At 39.6% G+C, this 21189-nt stretch overlaps 5 protein-coding genes across 12 annotated transcripts in view; 1 reads left to right on the top strand and 4 right to left on the bottom strand.

Annotated features, from left to right (window-relative positions):
- LOC134816236 (putative RNA-binding protein Luc7-like 1) overlaps positions 1–21189 on the top strand; it is a 75786-nt gene that overhangs the window by 38527 nt on the left and 16070 nt on the right. The window contains exon 1 of one of the 8 annotated variants that reach the window (XM_063824982.1): positions 19423–19432. The exons of the other annotated variants lie outside the window; for them this stretch is intronic. The gene's annotated coding sequence lies outside the window, so the exon portion shown is untranslated. Of the gene's footprint in view, positions 1–19422; positions 19433–21189 lie in introns of those variants that run through there. 8 annotated transcript variants of the gene reach the window in all.
- LOC134816233 (protein MCM10 homolog) lies at positions 188–2746 on the bottom strand. The gene has a single exon (XM_063824976.1). The coding sequence runs from the start codon at positions 2744–2746 to the stop codon at positions 392–394; it is 2355 nt and encodes a 784-aa protein (XP_063681046.1). The 3' UTR covers positions 188–391.
- Positions 2938–15328, bottom strand: LOC134816242 (vacuolar protein sorting-associated protein 26C-like). The gene is made up of 7 exons (XM_063824998.1): positions 15227–15328; positions 11945–12106; positions 7448–7615; positions 7141–7249; positions 3832–3966; positions 3483–3578; positions 2938–3333 (listed from the first exon to the last, which is right to left on the bottom strand). The coding sequence occupies exons 1-7, from the start codon at positions 15315–15317 to the stop codon at positions 3201–3203; spliced, it is 894 nt and encodes a 297-aa protein (XP_063681068.1). The 5' UTR covers positions 15318–15328; the 3' UTR covers positions 2938–3200.
- LOC134816234 (SWI/SNF-related matrix-associated actin-dependent regulator of chromatin subfamily A-like protein 1) lies at positions 15363–19601 on the bottom strand. Its single transcript, XM_063824977.1, has 9 exons — positions 18687–19601; positions 18407–18548; positions 18132–18251; positions 17826–17951; positions 17419–17564; positions 17123–17260; positions 16653–16840; positions 16332–16467; positions 15363–16149 (listed from the first exon to the last, which is right to left on the bottom strand). The coding sequence occupies exons 1-9, from the start codon at positions 19539–19541 to the stop codon at positions 15841–15843; spliced, it is 2160 nt and encodes a 719-aa protein (XP_063681047.1). The 5' UTR covers positions 19542–19601; the 3' UTR covers positions 15363–15840.
- Positions 19758–20490, bottom strand: LOC134816244 (eukaryotic translation initiation factor 1A, X-chromosomal-like). The gene has a single exon (XM_063825000.1). It carries the CDS (start codon positions 20455–20457, stop codon positions 19987–19989), a length of 471 nt encoding a protein of 156 aa, XP_063681070.1. The 5' UTR covers positions 20458–20490; the 3' UTR covers positions 19758–19986.

The raw sequence follows: 21189 nt of genomic DNA, 5'->3' as shown, positions 1-21189 counted from the left end.
GGCTGCGGTGTGTAAATTTTGATTAATTTGTTTATTCTGGAAGTCAAATTGACTGCCATAGCAGAAAAAGGCGGCAACTTTAAACAATAGTCTTGAAACTAATGTAATGATTGTGTAATCTTCAGAGTAAAACAAAAGCATAATCATTGGCGTTAGAAATTAAGTCAATACGTATTCAAAAATTAAAACTGTCAACAAAACGCAATACTAAAACAATTTAAAACTTTAACCCCGCCCGTCAAATACGACCAACTTAACAGGTCACATCATTTTATATACCATGCGATGATAACAAACCAAAAGCAAAAGTAGCATTGGCAATCACTCAATGACGACTACAAATTCTATACAACCACGGTATTTCACCATACACATTTCCAAGTTGCTCAACCTATGCAAATTTCTCTCTAATTTCAACATCTTCAGCTCTTACAACCAACCTCTCACTCTCCAACTTCACCCCCTTCTTCTCATGATACATACTACACTTGACCCACGCGGACTTGCCACACTTCATACAGCTGTGATCTGGGTACGGCATGCCCACTACATCTGTCCTCTGGGAACAGCCCCCACATTTGAAGAACTTCTTAACAGCTGGTCCCTTTTTAACGGGATGTTTCTCTTCTATGCACTTAGGAAGTTGCTTGGAAGTGGCCGTGTTGCAGGTCCTACAGATGTAAACAGTGACCTTGATCTCCTTGATGCTCAGCAGCTTTTCTTCGTTGTGTTCGAATTTTTCCATGGCATTGAAATAGTCTGTTGTCCTTTCGATTTCTTGCTCTCGGATAACACCCACGTTCATTGACTGGGCCTTCATGATTCTCTTTCCCTCGATTGATTCAGTGTCAATAGAACCAAATGCGGCAGATAAAATACCTTTTCTCGCTACAGGTTCACTTTCCTTTGATTTACCATTAATACTTTTACGGGATTTATTTTCTTTATCTTGCCGTGCACTACTTGCAGTTCTTTTGGTCACTATTGGACCTTTAGAACATAACATATCTGAAGCACTATTTAGAATAATCTCCTCTTTTGGAGGGGGCTCCTTTTCCAGGCCCAGGGACCTCTCCTTCATCCGTCTTCTCTCATCAGGAGTAAGTTCGTGCCGTTTTCTACCCGGAATCTTAGCGGTAAATGCTCCTTTTTTCGCCAGAGAAATAGCTTTAGCTTTCATACTAGCCTTTTTTCCGTCAGTGTTTAAGTTTATAAATCCTCCCGATGAAAGGCCGCTGCCTAGCTTCGGAGCTTCAACATGTTTTTTGAAAAAAGTTTTACAAGAAGTCATATCTAGCTTTTCTAATCTCGCACGTTTAGAGCTTTGGGATGACTCTGATGGTTTTGGAGATGCTTCGAGAGCCCGTTTTAGCTGAATAGACCCGGTAGATTGTACTTTCAATCTGTTGTTAAACTCCTCTGTGCTCACTAGTGGAGTTGAAATCATCATTCCTTTCTTTTTCAGTGCTGCCACTTCAGGTTTGTCGGTTACCTCTGCCTTAACATTTGGATAGTAAACGTTTCCCTTGTGGGAGAAAGCTTGACAGTCCTGTTTAAATTTTTGAAGCTTATTCATGCCAGGTTGTAGGGGAGTATAAGAACCGTTCAGAGCCATTCTCTTATTCCTCAATTGAGCATGAACTTTTACAATGTGAAAATCGCAATATTGTGTTAGAGATTTGTTGATGAAATTGTTGCACTGCTGGCCACCCTTTGTGGTATTTTTACAAGTACCATAATCGGCAGCCATTCCCATTCTGAGAAGTTTCTTGGCATCATCCAAAGTGAAGGCAAGGTCACTTTTCTTGCCTTTCTCCTGATCACGAGGAGGCATGAAGTTAGGGTTGAGCAGAGCAACAACAGTACCAATCTGCTCTTTTCTGTGTTCTATATGAACGTTTTTAAACAAAAACAAAGATAGAGTATTATCAAGCGAAATCAAGTCAGATAACGTCCAGATACTGTAATCGTTTCCAGTTTTTGACTTGAAAGGACCTGCTTTCCTCACGATCACGCCAGATGTTACCCAGTCACCCGGTACTTCCTGCTTGTCCTTAAAGAAAAGTGGAAGGTGTTGGATTTTGACGAACTTGCGAGTTGCGACAGCGCAGTTAAAGTCACTTTTGGCTGTAACTCGATTGCTGATTCTGATTCCTGAGTGAGGGCACTTATCTAGTTTTTCTGGAGTCGGAGCAAAGGAGACAGGCTTAATGTTACTCGGTTTAGGGGCCTGACGTTTTGATTCTGCTTCATGAAGAGCAGTGCCGAAAGTTTCAGAAAGTTGACACTTTGATGGTGTTTTATTGGGTGGTGGTTTTATTTGAGAAGCAGAGGTACTAGGATTATCATCGCTTGATTTGGTATCGAGAACATTCTTGAACTTATCTGATAAAGAGGGTTTGCTGGGGGTAACTGTCTTCATAGGAGTAACCTCCTTTTTAGCTTGACTTGTCGTATTCGAATTTTCTGGTTTCTTAATTTTACTTGAATTTAAAGATTTTACAGGAGTTGTCATGCTTTGATTTTTTAGCATTTCCTCCATCATCTTCATCTTGAGCTTCATTTCCTCGAGCTCTGACCTGAGTTTCTCTTCGTTTGCAGAAACATTTGCTGGAGATTCTTCAGACGCATCTTCTTCTTTCTGGACTGGACAATTCGATTTATTTTCCTCAGCAGCGTCTACAACGTCATCGTCATCAAATTCATCAAACAAAGCATCCAGATCATCAAATTCATCATCAGACATGCCAGTATCCTGAGACAAAATTTAATAAGGATTTTTGAATTGGGGTTTGAAAAGGTAATCATATTATGAATGGAATAAATAGACAATCTCGATCCGACCACTACAAATTTTATTATTTATTATAATTATCGTATTTGCATTATACCTAACAAAGCTTTACCATTACGACAATAAACATTAAACATTCTAAGTTCTAATACTAAGTGGGAAATTGTCAACAACAATAATTATACATCAATTACAAAAGATTAAAACAAAATCAAATTCAGCAATATAAAAATCTGGTCAACTGGTCTGAAAAGTCTTATTGAAACCAAATTAAACTGACAATGGAAACCAAAAAAAACTTTGAATCAATTCCCGACTGACAACCATGATTCAAGTTCAAACAATATATGTCATCTGATACACATCTCACATCTGAAGGTATGAAAACTAAAAAGTATAATGTTCTCTATTTTGAAGGTCTGTATAATTTAATGGGAAAGTTCTCTGTGATGAGATGATCATCCTGAAGGACTATGACAATGTTAACTTCAAACTCTATCTTGAAGTTGTTGGTGGCGGTGGTGACACATGTAAACAACCTGAATTAACATGAAATAATTAAATAAGTCTCTAACTAGGCTTAAAACTTTCAAGACAACTAATTAAAGATTTGAAATAGACTTTAAAATTCCAGACAACTGTACAATTAAAAATAAAAAGGTAAGACCGTAACCCATTGTTTTCTAACCTGGGGAAGACCATATGTACTGGTATTGCTAGCCCTTTCATGACGTCACCTTCTGCTATCTGTATATTCTGGATCTCAGTTGCATCCTTAGCGTAACTGTTTAGACAAGGATATAATTATTCAGATAATTACATGACTATTATAATATCAAACCTTAAACCCATGGCCATGGCCCATGGGAGGGTACATGTACAGTTAAATGAAACGTACATAGAAGAGAAACCTTATACTCCAAGGCAAGGGCTCCTAAATGAATGTTCAAGAGGAACAGGGATTCTTTTGGATCTTCGGGGAAGAGTTCTAGAATCTAGATGCTTACTAACCCCCCCTGGTAACATATACTACATACCCTTCAGCACAGCCACATGTCTCGACTCTAACAAGCTGGAGCTCCACGCTCTTGATAGGCTTAGCACTGTGCTCCACCATGATTGTACCTTGTAGGGGCTGCTCGATATCACACACTGCCCTCTCTAGTGTTCCACTGTAAATGTTATGTTTATTGAACTTGTGGTTAATTGTAGAAACTGCCCTGTCTAGTGTTCCACTGTAAATGTTATGTTTATTGAACTTGTGGTTAATTGTAGAAACTGCCCTGTCTAGTGTTCCACTGTAAATGTTATGTTTATTGAACTTGTGGTTAATTGTAGAAACTGCCCTGTCTAGTGTTCCACTGTAAATGTTATGTTAATTGAACTTGTGGTTAATTGTAGAAACTGCCCTGTCTAGTGTTCCACTGTAAATGTTATGTTTATTGAACTTGTGGTTAATTGTAGAAACTGCCCTGTCTAGTGTTCCACTGTAAAGGTTATGTTTATTGAACTTGTGGTTAATTGTACAAACTGCCCTCTCTAGTGTTCCACTGTAAAGGTTATGTTTATTGAACTTGTGGTTAATTGTAGAAACTGCCCTGTCTAGTGTTCCACTGTAAATGTTATGTTTATTGAACTTGTGGTTAATTGTAGAAACTGCCCTGTCTAGTGTTCCACTGTAAATGTTATGTTTATTGAACTTGTGGTTAATTGTAGAAACTGCCCTGTCTAGTGTTCCACTGTAAATGTTATGTTTATTGAACTTGTGGTTAATTGTAGAAACTGCCCTGTCTAGTGTTCCACTGTAAATGTTATGTTTATTGAACTTGTGGTTAATTGTAGAAACTGCCCTGTCTAGTGTTCCACTGTAAATGTTATGTTTATTGAACTTGTGGTTAATTGTAGAAACTGCCCTGTCTAGTGTTCCACTGTAAATGTTATGTTTATTGAACTTGTGGTTAATTGTAGAAACTGCCCTGTCTAGTGTTCCACTGTAAATGTTATGTTTATTGAACTTGTGGTTAATTGTAGAAACTGCCCTGTCTAGTGTTCCACTGTAAATGTTATGTTTATTGAACTTGTGGGTAATTGTAGAAACTGCCCTGTCTAGTGTTCCACTGTAAAGTTTATGTTTATTGAACTTGTGGTTAATTGTAGAAACTGCCCTGTCTAGTGTTCCACTGTAAATGTTATGTTTATTGAACTTGTGGTTAATTGTAGAAACTGCCCTGTCTAGTGTTCCACTGTAAATGTTATGTTTATTGAACTTGTGGTTAATTGTAGAAACTGCCCTGTCTAGTGTTCCACTGTAAATGTTATGTTTATTGAACTTGTGGTTAATTGTAGAAACTGCCCTGTCTAGTGTTCCACTGTAAAGGTTATGTTTATTGAACTTGTGGTTAATTGTAGAAACTGCCCTGTCTAGTGTTCCACTGTAAATGTTATGTTTATTGAACTTGTGGTTAATTGTAGAAACTGCCCTCTCTAGTGTTCCACTGTAAATGTTATGTTTATTGAACTTGTGGTTAATTGTAGAAACTGCCCTGTCTAGTGTTCCACTGTAAATGTTATGTTTATTGAACTTGTGGTTAATTGTAGAAACTGCCCTGTCTAGTGTTCCACTGTAAATGTTATGTTTATTGAACTTGTGGTTAATTGTAGAAACTGCCCTGTCTAGTGTTCCACTGTAAATGTTATGTTTATTGAACTTGTGGGTAATTGTAGAAACTGCCCTGTCTAGTGTTCCACTGTAAATGTTTTGTTTATTGAACTTGTGGTTAATTGTAGAAACTGCCCTGTCTAGTGTTCCACTGTAAATGTTATGTTTATTGAACTTGTGGTTAATTGTAAAAACTGCCCTGTCTAGTGTTCCACTGTAAATGTTATGTTTATTGAACTTGTGGTTAATTGTAGAAACTGCCCTGTCTAAGCTAGTGTTCCACTGTAAATGTTATGTTTATTGAACTTGTGGTTAATTGTAGAAACTGCCCTGTCTAGTGTTCCACTGTAAATGTTATGTTTATTGAACTTGTGGTTAATTTTTTGAAACTGCCCTGTCTAGTGTTTCACTGTAAATGTTATGTTTATTGAACTTGTGGGTAATTGTAGAAATTTTTAATATCGGGACCGGGGTTGTTTTGAGCTTTTATAGCTAAAACTTAGGATGATTGCTAATTATTATAGGTTACTGGGGACGACTTACTGTAAAACAGTTTAGTTTAAACTAATTACATCATTACATTTGTTGAGCTACGTAAAGATTAATCTCAGCGTGTATGATAAACGCATGTAGCCGAAACGACCACAATACATGTATTTTATTTTACATTGAGTGGAGACTTTCGTCCCCAGTAATCTATCATGAATCATGATCAACCCACTCAAGAGAGCGAAAAACGAAACAAATTACTAATTATACTAGACAACTGCTGTTGGGTCCTAAGTAGGAAGCGATTCAATTTCTCTGAAGAAGCGATTAAAGTTCTCCGATTCTTAGAAAACTGTTCTGATGGCCATATTATCCTGGTCCTTTGATTCGATTTTTCAGTGGTAATACTGCAAAATATGAATATGTCAAAACTGCCATTACTTACTATGACTCTATTATGTATTATCTACTTCCCACCTAAACTTCCCACCTAAACTTCCCACCTAAGCTTCCCACTTAAGGTGGGTCGGGATTGTTTCATTCTGCCAAACATTTGAACTCAGTCCCGAGTTAGACACTTCTACTATACAGTTAAATTATAAAATGGAGTATTACATAACGGTTGTAAGTGATTTTCAGATTTCAGTAATTTATATTACCCAGAAATATTAAATTTTAAAGTTTAATATTATAATTCCTCATTATCTCAATATAATAATCTTTTGCATTCTTAAAATACAATAATACCTTGGCTGTTGAGTGCCTCGGGCGAACCCGAACACAAAACTAAGCCAAGGTATTATTTGTTACAATTTTGTCCGGTTATGATTGGAAAATGTGTAATGTGATACGTGCGCATGATACAATATATATTGTGTAATATATAGTGCGTCACTGTTATTTGTTTTGAAACTTCTCGCAAGCCAGTCTGAGGTGACTCGCAGTCTATCCTCATAATATTCTGGCAACCCTTGCGGGACATAATCGATTACCAGTAACTGGTGGACACTGGTAATACCAGTGTCCACCACTTTTCGGGGAAATAAGTACGTACTACGTACGAATCCTGCTTTAATGTAATATGCGAATTGGAAGCACGATTTTAATATAAAAGTTTGAGTAAAATATTCATACTTATTGCTTATGGACAAAGACGCAATTAAATTTAACAGAGCTCTCAAAATTAAAACATGCTCACCTGATTTTGAAGTCAGGGACAGACTTGATTTCCCGGATGTTTTCTAAGGACTGTGGTGTGATAGTGAAAGGTATGGGGGGTTGGTCAGTGTTCTTAGCTACTCTATCACCTGATGAAATGGTAAAGTTGGGTAAATCCTTAGCTTAGTTTACTTGAGATTAAGTTGAATTAACTTGCACTCGAAAACTAAAATTCAGGAGAGTTTAAAAGGGATAATCTTAAAGAGAAACAAATGCTTAATAAACTAAGTAATAAGTATCCATAGTCCGTAAACAATAATAATCTAAAAACACGCCTCTCAACCAACCTTCCATAATAAACTCCAAGTTTTTAAGGATAGGCTTGTTAAGGATACCCCGTCTCAGCTCAGCGTGTAGTGTGTACTGAACACTGATAAACACACCGTGGTAACTGTCGTACAGGGGCTTGTTACTTTTAGATTTCAGGGGGAACTCGAACGGTATTGTGGTTACTCCTGTAGAGGGGATACGGTTCAGGTTAGGAACGGTATTGTGGTTACTCCTGTAGAGGGGATACGGTTCAGGTTAGGAACGGTATTGTGGTTACTCCTGTAGAGGGGATACGGTTCAGGTTAGGAACGGTATTGTGGTTACTCCTGTAGAGGGGATACGGTTCAGGTTAGGAACGGTATTGTGGTTACTCCTCTAGAGGGGATACGGTTCAGGTTAGGAACGGTATTGTGGTTACTCCTGTAGAGGGGATACGGTTCAGGTTAGGAACGGTATTGTGGTTACTCCTGTAGAGGGGATACGGTTCAGGTTAGGAACGGTATTGTGGTTACTCCTGTAGAGGGGATACGGTTAGGGTTAGGAACGGTATTGTGGTTACTCCTGTAGAGGGGATACGGTTCAGGTTAGGAACGGTATTGTGGTTACTCCTGTAGAGGGGATACGGTTCAGGTTAGGAACGGTATTGTGGTTACTCCTGTAGAGGGGATACGGTTCAGGTTAGGAACGGTATTGTGGTTACTCCTGTAGAGGGGATACAGTTCAGGTTAGGAACGGTATTGTGGTTACTCCTGTAGAGGGGATACGGTTCAGGTTAGGAACGGTATTGTGGTTACTCCTGTAGAGGGGATACGGTTCAGGTTAGGAACGGTATTGTGGTTACTCCTGTAGAGGGGATACGGTTCAGGTTAGGAACGGTATTGTGGTTACTCCTGTAGAGGGGATACGGTTCAGGTTAGGAACGGTATTGTGGTTACTCCTGTAGAGGGGATACGGTTCAGGTTAGGAACGGTATTGTGGTTACTCCTGTAGAGGGGATACGGTTCAGGTTAGGAACGGTATTGTGGTTACTCCTGTAGAGGGGATACAGTTCAGGTTAGGAACGGTATTGTGGTTACTCCTGTAGAGGGGATACGGTTCAGGTTAGGAACGGTATTGTGGTTACTCCTGTAGAGGGGATACGGTTCAGGTTAGGAACAGTATTGTGGTTACTCCTGTAGAGGGGATACGGTTCAGGTTAGGAACGGTATTGTGGTTACTCCTGTAGAGGGGATACGGTTCAGGTTAGGAACAGTATTGTGGTTACTCCTGTAGAGGGGATACGGTTCAGGTTAGGAACGGTATTGTGGTTACTCCTGTAGAGGGGATACGGTTCAGGTTAGGAACGGTATTGTGGTTACTCCTCTAGAGGGGATACGGTTCAGGTTAGGAACGGTATTGTGGTTACTCCTGTAGAGGGGATACGGTTCAGGTTAGGAACGGTATTGTGGTTACTCCTGTAGATGGGATACGGTTAGGAACGGTATTGTGGTTACTCCTGTAGAGGGGATACGGTTCAGGTTAGGAACGGTATTGTGGTTACTCCTGTAGAGGGGATACGGTTCAGGTTAGGAAAGGTATTGTGGTTACTCCTGTAGAGGGGATACGGTTCAGGTTAGGAACGGTATTGTGGTTACTCCTGTAGAGGGGATACGGTTAGGAACGGTATTGTGGTTACTCCTGTAGAGGGGATACGGTTCAGGTTAGGAACGGTATTGTGGTTACTCCTGTAGAGGGGATACGGTTCAGGTTAGGAACGGTATTGTGGTTACTCCTGTAGAGGGGATACGGTTCAGGTTAGGAACGGTATTGTGGTTACTCCTGTAGAGGGGATACGGTTCAGGTTAGGAACGGTATTGTGGTTACTCCTGTAGAGGGGATACGGTTCAGGTTAGGAACGGTATTGTGGTTACTCCTGTAGAGGGGATACGGTTCAGGTTAGGAACGGTATTGTGGTTACTCCTGTAGAGGGGATACGGTTCAGGTTAGGAACGGTATTGTGGTTACTCCTGTAGAGGGGATACGGTTAGGAACGGTATTGTGGTTACTCCTGTAGAGGGGATACGGTTCAGGTTAGGAACGGTATTGTGGTTACTCCTGTAGAGGGGATACGGTTCAGGTTAGGAACGGTATTGTGGTTACTCCTGTAGAGGGGATACGGTTCAGGTTAGGAACGGTATTGTGGTTACTCCTGTAAAGGGGATACGGTTCAGGTTAGGAACGGTATTGTGGTTACTCCTGTAGAGGGGATACGGTTCAGGTTAGGAACGGTATTGTGGTTACTCCTGTAGAGGGGATACGGTTCAGGTTAGGAACGGTATTGTGGTTACTCCTGTAGAGGGGATACGGTTCAGGTTAGGAACGGTATTGTGGTTACTCCTGTAGAGGGGATACGGTTCAGGTTAGGAACGGTATTGTGGTTACACCTGTAGAGGGGATACGGTTCAGGTTAGGAACGGTATTGTGGTTACTCCTGTAGAGGGGATACGGTTCAGGTTAGGAACGGTATTGTGGTTACTCCTGTAGAGGCGATACGGTTCAGGTTAGGAACGGTATTGTGGTTACTCCTGTAGAGGGGATACGGTTCAGGTTAGGAACGGTATTGTGGTTACTCCTGTAGAGGGGATACGGTTCAGGTTAGGAACGGTATTGTGGTTACTCCTGTAGAGGGGATACGGTTCAGGTTAGGAACGGTATTGTGGTTACTCCTGTAGAGGGGATACGGTTCAGGTTAGGAACGGTATTGTGGTTACTCCTGTAGAGGGGATAAGGTTCAGGTTAGGAACGGTATTGTGGTTACTCCTGTAGAGGGGATACGGTTCAGGTTAGGAACGGTATTGTGGTTACTCCTGTAGAGGGGATACGGTTCAGGTTAGGAACGGTATTGTGGTTACTCCTGTAGAGGGGATACGGTTCAGGTTAGGAACGGTATTGTGGTTACTCCTGTAGAGGGGATACGGTTCAGGTTAGGAACGGTATTGTGGTTACTCCTGTAGAGGGGATACGGTTAGGGTTAGGAACGGTATTGTGGTTACTCCTGTAGAGGGGATACGGTTCAGGTTAGGAACGGTATTGTGGTTACTCCTGTAGAGGGGATACGGTTCAGGTTAGGAACGGTATTGTGGTTACTCCTGTAGAGGGGATACAGTTCAGGTTAGGAACGGTATTGTGGTTACTCCTGTAGAGGGGATACGGTTCAGGTTAGGAACGGTATTGTGGTTACTCCTGTAGAGGCGATACGGTTCAGGTTAGGAACGGTATTGTGGTTACTCCTGTAGAGGGGATACGGTTCAGGTTAGGAAGGTTACTCCTGTAGAGGGGATACGGTTCAGGTTAGAAACAGTATTGTGGTTACTCCTGTAGAGGGGATACGGTTCAGGTTAGGAACGGTATTGTGGTTACTCCTGTAGAGGGGATACGGTTCAGGTTAGGAACGGTATTGCGGTTACTCCTGTAGAGGGGATACGGTTCAGGTTAGGAACGGTATTGTGGTTACTCCTGTAGAGGGGATACGGTTCAGGTTAGGAACGGTATTGTGGTTACTCCTGTAGAGTGGATACGGTTTAGGTTAGGAACGGTATTGTGGTTACTCCTGTAGAGGGGATACGGTTCAGGTTAGGAACTGTATTGTGGTTACTCCTGTAGAGGGGATACGGTTCAGGTTAGGAACGGTATTGTGGTTACTCCTGTTGAGGGGATACGGTTCAGGTTAGGAACGGTATTGTGGTTACTCCTGTAGAGGGGATACGGTTCAGGTTAGGAACGGTATTGTGGTTACTCCTGTAGAGGGGATACGGTTCAGGTTAGGAACGGTATTGTGGTTACTCCTGTAGAGGGGATACGGTTCAGGTTAGGAACGGTATTGTGGTTACTCCTGTAGAGGGGATACGGTTCAGGTTAGGAACGGTATTGTGGTTACTCCTGTTGAGGGGATACGGTTCAGGTTAGGAACGGTATTGTGGTTACTCCTGTAGAGGGGATACGGTTCAGGTTAGGAACGGTATTGTGGTTACTCCTGTAGAGGGGATACGGTTAGGGTTAGGAACGGTATTGTGGTTACTCCTGTAGAGTGGATACGGTTTAGGTTAGGAACGGTATTGTGGTTACTCCTGTAGAGGGGATACGGTTAGGGTTAGGAACGGTATTGTGGTTACTCCTGTAGAGGGGATACGGTTCAGGTTAGGAATAGATGCTCGGCTTGTGTTTTAAAATGGCAAAAAAGTTTCTTTACATTTTCGCTATTTTCACGATTGATCCCTTGATGGCGAAACAAAATTTGGCGATGACACCACTCCTTAAAGTGTAATCTTTTCGATAGATAGCAAGTTGATGTGTATCTAATACATCTGACTTGACACCTGGAATTATTATACAATTTTGATGCTAATTACAGCCAAACATCGAAAGTAACTAATAAACAAAGCCAAATCCTGACATTAAGCAGGTATGACGTTTTAATATCTATAATGTACACACTACACACTATACATTACAAAGTTATATTTATCATGTGCTACCTGTTGGAAATTTGCCAGCTTTCTGTACTTCCAAGTTGATTGAAATAAGCTGAATTGGTTTAACTGAGTTGTAGAAAGCCTCAAATATACCCACACTCTTAGAGCTAAGCTGCATGTTTACTATACCCTCCAGGTTTAGAAACAGTCCCGTGTGTGAAATATCTGAAATATCTAATATTAACATTATCATTTTTTTTAAAATATCGAGATCTACGTAGATAACATTGTCAAAGTTCGAGGTTCATACTTGATTCGTGCCCAACTAGACTATAACTATAAATATAACAGATAACTAGGAACTCGGACTAGTCCCCTGAGTATTAAACTCAAGTCAATGTTATACATCAGTACCAGAGGGATGTTAATGTCAGTCATATCTCAGCAGTGTGAGGACTGGTCAATAAAATGAAATCTAAGCTATTTTCGGGGAACCTTTCCTGTAACAATCGATCGATGCAAAATTTAATCTTTTGAAAAGAAACCTGATCCACGAAGGCTCGAATGACATTTGACGAATGACTTCGAGTTTAAGCAGACGGCAGTATTCAGAAAGCTGTATGAATGCCTGATTCTATTCAACTTTTTGATGGGGCAATAATCATAGTCAGCTAAGTGTAGTGACTAACACTACTTCTATGATGGCTTCGTTTTGTTCATTCAGTAATTGACAACTATTATCAGCAATTAGGAACTTTATCTACCAATCACGGGCTTGTTTGACTAACAGATTTTCAAGAAGATCATAACTGAAGCGTGCCCTATGGCCGAACCACCTCCCACCACATCACCAGAACACTGGAAACAACAGATGCAAACCTCCCTCAACTCCCTCCGAACCAGCACCCCACCTGACTGTCACGTGATAGTGAACACTCAGCACATTCCCGCACACCGCACAGTCCTGCTCCTTAACAGCACCCTCACCGCTGGAGACAGCCTCACCGCTGGAGACAGCCTCACTACTGGAGACAACCTCACTGCTGGAGACAACCTCACTGCTGGAGACACTGTTACCTCCACCACCAAGGAGGGGAGGAGACTGTACGAGGTGACTGTAGCACCAGGGTTTGGAGATCAGTTCCAGTTGGTATCTGATATAGTAGGTAGCTTCTACACGGGAGTACTGGAGATAGAGCACCACAACTTGGAGGTGGTCTACAAGTTTGCTAAAACGTATTCAGTGAGCTGGTTACAGAGATGTGTTGGGGAGAGGTTCACGGAGTATATCACCAGTGAGCCAGGCTGTGAGAGGTTCGTGGAGATCTTCAAGTTTGCTCACATTGTATGGTGTTTGCAGTTGATGGACGTCTGTGTTGCTTCACTTGACGATGGTATGATGATGGATTTACTTTCAAAACCGAAAATGATCCTACAGCTTGACTTTTTCTGCATGAGGTCCATTTCCACATCGAGCAAGTTGTGCATACAAGAAAAATGGGTGTTCAAACTGGTAAACAGGTGGTTCAAGGAGTTAAAGCAACGAGATCACCTTGACAACTGTCACCTGGGTTACCTGCTGACCAGTGTCCAGTATCACCTCATAGACAAGCCGTATCTGCAGGAGGTGGTGTTTGACTTTGTGTTGGACTCTACAAGTTTGGAGGATGGAGTTAGGAGGATGTTGTTGAAGAAAATCAGGGATGCTATGAAATATACTGGTGGAGAAAATGAGAGGACAAGATTCCAGAATTCAGAAGCCTCCTCAAAACTAACAGATAATAGTAATGGTACTAAAGATAAAACCCTAGAAAATAAGAGACCAATAAGGCCAGATAACCTAGTACGTAAAATAGTAGGCATCATGGGTGGGAGCATCTCAGAAATAGACACATGCCTGACATCCAGTGAGATAGACCTCCTTTTATCAGAGAAGTTCCAGCACATAGAGCACAACATCCAGGAGTTGGTGGTGGACTACCTTGCTTCCAGGACCCGGATCTCCAGCTCCAACTGTACCCAGTGTTTACATCTGTATCACGTGACTAACAACAGCAAGCTTCTCCTACTGGTGGTCAATTACCTGACTAAAGACCCAGGGGTTTACAACGAGATTGGTGATGTCGGGTGGGAGGTGGTGAGCTTTGAGACGATAAAAGCTGTGATCCAGGATCCTGGGTTATCGGATATCTTTTATCAGGTAAGCACAACGAAAGCTAACTACATACATCATTATAGTCATACATCTCTTTGCTTTATGATTCATGATCAATGAATACAACAGCACACAAATGTAACAACTCACTAGCACAACATCTCCTCAGCACGATATACCAGAAGAAGACCACTGGTACCCCAACTACAGGCGGTTTAACTGGTGCACCCAAGTGGAGCTCATCATGTTATGGAGCCTTTCTCACCCCATCCAGACCACTCAAATATCCCAACTTCTCCGAACTCTGTGCTACCGGGCAATACCCTCCAAGTACAGGAAACTGATACTTCTACCCTTTGTGCGGCTGCTTATTCCTGATACTAAAGAGCTGAAATGTGGGAGACACAAGCATCTTAAGGCTGTGTCTTCACACAACTTTATTGGAGCGAAGGGACCACGTGAGATCTATGATGTCGAGGAGGATATGGTAGAAACAGTTGATTTGGTCAGGGTCGGGAACTGCAGGTATCATCTTGATTTCTCAGATTGCAAGTTAAAGTTAACGTCTCAAGTTGCTCAGGAAGGTGGAGGATACTATCTTGATCCTACGCTGCACAAGTACATCTTGTTTGATGCTTTCGCTCCAACTGAAACTACGAGATACCCCTTGTTCACGTGTGATGTGGGTTTAGCCAGGGTTAGAGAGATTGTGGACAATTCTAGTGATGTTTTTGTAATGTTTGTTAAGCGAGGAACTTGACATTGAGTGTATCCTCATTGGGTGTATAGTATATATTATATACACTGTATACTAATGAACGAGAATATGGGGGTAATATTATTACATTCGTGTGGTAAATGGAAATGATAACGGCCTTAAGAAATCTCTTGATTTGGATAAATCATAATTACAGTAGATACTGTGTGATTTAAGAGATTTCTCTGGTCTACATCAGCTTGAGAGCTATTTTAAGAGTATTGTTTCTGTTCAAACACATGGATTTATCCCTTTTGTGACATATAGTTGAGGATATGTCAAATAATTATTCTCACGAGTGAAAACCATGGCACTTGCGTACTTGGCTACATTCTGTCTCATTCTATTAGTTTATGCAGACAGGGATGACCATAAGGAGACCAGTTAAAACTTCTCAATTCACTAATAATTACGTGAAATGTTAATTAATTACCTGATCTTGTTTCAATTAAAAGAGATCCCTTGACGACTTCTCCCGGCCGGTACACTTTACTTGGTCGTTTTAACTTTATTTCTAGCGTCATCCTACCGAATGAATACTTTTTGAAATTTAGATTTTTTTCCTTTTTGTACTTTATATTTTGCAATCCTACACAAATAGACTTGAGGGACAGTTTAATTTGGAGAACAGTCTGGAATATCAACATCTCGGTTTTATTTATGAATAGTGTAGAAATTCAACAGTACAACTACAAGAATTATGTACATGATTAACATTTAACATGGTAATATCATGACTTGGTAGAATTAAAATTAAATAGTTGAAATGAAATATTTTACCAACGCACAAATTACAACATAATATGAAATATATATAAAACAAGCATGTACTGTGATTAAAAAATATTCACTGATAATAGTGATTCCACTGTGAACAAGTAATTGTTTAAAAAGTAATATACACTGAAAATAGTGATTCCAAAATATAAATGCCCCAATATTTTATTCTTTTCGTGTTAAAATCGAATGGTAAAAACAATGTTCTCATTCATAAACTAAATAAACTGGAAGTTTAACAAAAAACTAAAAGGCTGAACAACACAGTTATCAGTTTAACTTAGGCTTCTTGCTACAATGACCGTCCTCATCCTCCTTCCCCTCTTCTCTACTTCTAGCGGTGAAAAAGTTCATAATATTAGTCTGAGCCTGATCACCCTGACTGGGAACGCTATAATTAGAGGCTTCAGCTGACTTGAAATCATCAGCTCCAACACCCATATCTCCAAGAACAGAGAGCTTAGATTCTATCATCGGCCACATGATGTCATCAGAGGTCTTCCGTGCTACCAGATAGTGGATAACTACAGAGTTTTGTTGTCCTATACGGTGGACACGGTCTTCTGCTTGTTGTAAGATCTGCGGAGGTATTTTGTTGGTTAATTACCGGATTGTTTGGTAAATTAATGGAAGGTTGCACAGATTTTGCACCGAATTTAGAAGTTGTAAAAACTAGTCGACGATACAGGAAGCGTCACCTTCTGGCTTATTGGGGCAAAAAGTGATCTACATAAACAAAGTGATCTATATAAACAACATACCCCAGGGTTGTAGAAGAGTTCAGCAAAGACAACAGTGTCAGCGGAAGTGAGAGTGAAGCCGGTGTTAGCAGCCGTTAAAGAGAGTAAAGCCACCAAATAGCTTTCATCAGACTGAAACCTCTCCACCTGCTCCTGTCTGTAAATAGGTTGATTTAACTAATATCAACAATTAGAAAGATTAACCAAACATAACTAGTGTTTATGCTGAAAACATCTAACAGCACAGATTAGTAAGTGTTCCTTTGCATGTAATATAAATTAGAACTGGTACTTAGTTTTTACATTAAAATAACGACAAATTATCCACCTAAAAGCACGTACCTTTTCTCAGCGGGAGTGCTCCCTTCAATTAAGATAAACTTGGCATTACTCTTGCGGAGATACTCCTGAACCCCACATAACATGGTCTTGTGGTGAACAAACACTAGGAACTTGGTCTCACTCTCCAACAACTCCGATATGTAGGATATAACTCCCGGGAGTTTGGCAGAAGCTGTTTCACTGTAGTACTGGGAGGGGGACTTGTGTTAGACGCTTTTAACAGAAGTCAGATTATAAAATATGTAAGAGTGCGTGATTAAATAAAAATTGTGGTTTATAAAATGTTATTCAGCTGTTTGTAGCACCTGTTTAGTGTTTATTTGAGCTTTTCATTTAGAATTAAAACAATTTCTTTATATTATGGAGCCAGGGTGTGGACTGGCTACATCTAATTACAACTTTTCCATCTTATTACATAATAATGCTCAATAAATGCAATTAAAAACAATTAGTTTAACATTTTATATTACCTCGAATAAACAGGCTTGATAGTTTGCCTTGGAGGCAGTGCTTGCACTGTTCGCTGCTGCGTTTAGAATCTTGGACATTTTAGTTTCTATGACAATCTTCTTTCTTCTTTTTGCGGGTAATTGATCCAACACATCTTTCTGAGACGCAAAAAACTTATTTGATGTCATATATATGTTGTTAATAGTTCAAAATTAACTACTTATGACGAGAGAGCATTATTTTAATTTTTCAAACTTCAGTTTTACATGTTAATTACAACATAGCACTGAAGCATAATACTCTTATCCATCCTCACCTTCAATCTTCTTATCATAAAATTAGCACTCATGAAAATGTTCAGCTCTTCCAAGTTAGAGCTGCCTGTAAAATCCCAGCCCCAGTTGGACTTTTTTCCATCACAGTAACGCAAACCAAACTCTTGTAAACTTGGCATCATTCTTCCTATCAGGGGAAATAAACAATGTTAATATAAAGTAAACTAGTTTTATCTATTTTGACAGTTCAACTTTCATTGGGCTTATGATAATGTCTCTGACATTTTGAGAATATCAGAGACTAGTAGAGACTGCATTAAATTGTGGAGGTTGCAGAACACAAAATTTGCAGTATAATATGTCCTACATTTTTATCTTAATGCTGTTTTTGGCGACTGATACACAATCACATAATAATAAATATAGTGCACTGCAACCCCACACTTACTGTTGACACACTGGAGTTGGGAGTATAGCTCTATAGGTCTGCTCAGTGCTGGGGTTCCACTCAGTAATATACACCTTCTGGTATCTTGGAGAATAGACGCTGCTGCTTTACATCTTACTGTCTTCGCTGAAATAATGGGTTTAAATATACCGGCACAATAAATTCCTGTTGAAACTAAAATTTAAGTACAGCTCCTGTTAAATATTTTATTTAACCAGTCATTGATAATTAAAATTAGCGAGAGAAAATTTTAAATAGTGAAATAAGAAGGATTATTGTCTAGTATAGCTTTAGTAGGTTTAATACCGTTTTTGATGAAATGTGATTCGTCTGCAATAGCACATTTAAACCTCTTCTTTAGGTTAAATTTTGTGAGTAGATCATAGCTGAAAATTGTGACTTTCTCCTTGCCGATCATATCTCCACCTGAGCAATCAAAATGTCACTTGACAGTACTTAAATCCACTGAAATGACTTAAACTGAATATATTATGTTATTACAAATAATATTTAATCAATGAAAAATTGGAAGTGAAGGTATTAAAACAATCGTGACCTCATCCATAAAGAAATTGCAATACCTTTTAATATGACATTAACATCACCGTACGTGACATCAGGTAACCAAGTAGTAACAGCCTCACACCATGTCAACCGAAGAGATGATGGACAAACGATGAGAAGAGGCCACTCATCTCGATACTCCTGCATCACACACAGTGCCTGAGTGATTTGTCTTTTGTAATGACTCACTACTTTCCACCAACGTGATTATTACGCTGAACATTTTTAAAGTAGAGGTTCAAGATACATATTAAATAAGTAACAAAAGAAGGAAGAAATAAATAGCAAGATCAATACCTGCATTGTTTTCCCTAGGCCCATATCATCAGCTATGAGTGCTCTTCCATTCAGTGATAAAACAAACTCCACGCCCTCTTTTTGAAATGAAAAAAGTTTTTCGAGTAAAGGGTTTGAATTGCTGATTTTCTGCTGCAGTCTCTTGGTGTCCTTCAAACATGATAAAATAAACTTTGGAAGAGGCTCAACTTTTACTTGAGGTCTCAAAAACAAGCAAGATTGCAGAAATTTGTCATGCTCATCAATTTTTAGAGACCACTTGCAAGTTTCTGTTTCATAACTACGAGATGGCATGTTTTTTATAACAGCAATAAGTTGACTGTGGAACTTTGTTGATACATAAAATCTGGTTTTTGAGAGAAGACAACAGGTAGCCACGTGAACCGGGCCATCATAAGACTGGTTGGTTGAGAGATCTGGTTTATTCTCTACCTCTTTGAGTGGCAACTTAGACGGATCTACTGGCTGGTTGATGACAGGTGTTGAGGTACTTTTGTTCTGTTGTATTAATGAGGTTTTAGTTGCTCTCAAAGCAATGGCACGTTTTCGGTTTTCTTCTATTTTCTGCTGTACAGTACTGGAAGTTGGGTGAGAAAATTCTTTGTCATTTCCAGATGTTTGCGCAGCACTTGCACCATTGGCTGAAGTCAGACTGCAGCTATGATTAAATGATTTCTTGTCACTTCTAACATTTTGAGCTGTGAATTTGTTTGGTATAGAATGTGTTTCAGATTGGCATTTATTGACTGGATCATGATTACTTGTTAATGTCTTTTGATTACGCTGCCTTTTAAGCTCAAGAGCCCTGATTCTATTAGCTTCAATGCGCTTTTTTTGCTCTTCAGACAAGCTCATGCACCTGGAAATTAATATATGAGTTATTATTCGAATACAATCTGATTAACTAACATTGAGTACTTTAACAGGCCTCTTAGTTCTTACAAACTCAAATTAACGAAGATATTTGGAATAAATTGTAATTATAATGCAAATGCAGCCTCAGATGTAACAATAAATTTGATGTTGATAGTGAAAGTCCTATATTTCTCAAGTAGCAGTCAGACAATCAAATGGTTGTAAAATTGTAAAGTTGCATTAGATAAGTGGATTTCATAAATCATATATTCCAAAAACTCATTTTGAGCACTATGAACAAGATGATAAAAAAGAGCATGTTTTGACAAGTATTTATTTTCAATTCTAGGTACTTTATTAAACAACCATTCCAGTTCCTTCATTCACACAGAAACTCAGTGGAGATATCTAAAGTTTCAATTTAACAACAATCAGAAAAGTGAAGCTAGATATCATCAATATCATCCAACATGAGATTCCTATCCTCGTCTACCTCGTCACTTTCGCCATCAATATCATCCTGGAATTCAATTCCGTCTAGATCATTGTCGTCATCTATCTGGGCATCATTGATCTTTGCAGTTTCTGGTAATTCTTTGTAAGCTTTAAGGTTTCTTGCCTCATCCGGGTTGTATTTCTGTATCACATCTGCTTTGCTGTCTTGGTAATCACGCAGCCCTATCAAAATAATATCTCCATTGTTGATCCATACTTTCTTGCGGAGCTTTCCTCTGATATGGCATAATCTTTTAACTCCGTCGAAGCATTGTGCATCCAGACGGCCATTACCCAACAACTTCAACACTTGTGCGTACTCTTGTCCATGCTCTTTGAAAACGAGTTCTCGTTTTTCTGATTCATTTTCATTCTTACCTCTCCTCCTGTTCTTTCCTCCCTTTCCTTTGTTCTTAGGCATACTGAATAACTATAAGATATGTGTTAGTAGATCGTATAATAATATTACACAGTAAAGTACTATGGTTCCTCACATCAGCAATTTCAGGGGAACAATTATCTCTAAAAAGGGTCGAATGACAGGTCTGACAACAGATAATTGAAAAATAGTTAATAACAGAATTCATTCAGCCACAAATTTGATAAGCTCATTCATTAGGAAAACAAATTTTTTTAGGAAAACAAATTTAAATTTTGGTATTTATTAATAACAATCAAAACATATCATATCATAAAAATAAAGCCGCGCGTTGGTTGACTGCCTCAGTAAGGTGAATAATTTAAGCTTGAAGGTGCGCATTTACAGAACTTTGTGCGGCGATCACATATTGACGAGGACCTGTGAGCGCCATTCAATGCTAAAAACATCAGAACTGTTCCTGAGTGAACAAAATTTATTAGCATAGTATCTAGTGCTATGGTAGATACAGAGTGAAAAATATATATAAGTAAACTATAGTACTATGATTTGCAGTGTACTGTGGGAACCCTTAGAATGTCCTAGAGCCTTTGGCAGGGCCACTCCTTATTAAACCCTGAATCACACATTTCCTGATCATTCAGCTACGTCAACTGGATGTGCATCATTGCAAAGCATTCCATTTAATGAAAAGGAGAATGCTGGGGGAGGGGGAACTATGTGTAGCTAGCAGATAAGAGTCTGATATGAGATTCCCCTTTATACCACTTTTGA

Source organism: Bolinopsis microptera, chromosome 6, assembly GCF_026151205.1.
Source record: "Bolinopsis microptera isolate Bmic1 chromosome 6, MBARI_Bmic_1.0, whole genome shotgun sequence".
In the NCBI taxonomy this organism is placed as follows: Eukaryota; Metazoa; Ctenophora; class Tentaculata; order Lobata; family Bolinopsidae; genus Bolinopsis; species Bolinopsis microptera.
This window is presented reverse-complemented; position numbering and strand designations above follow the sequence as displayed.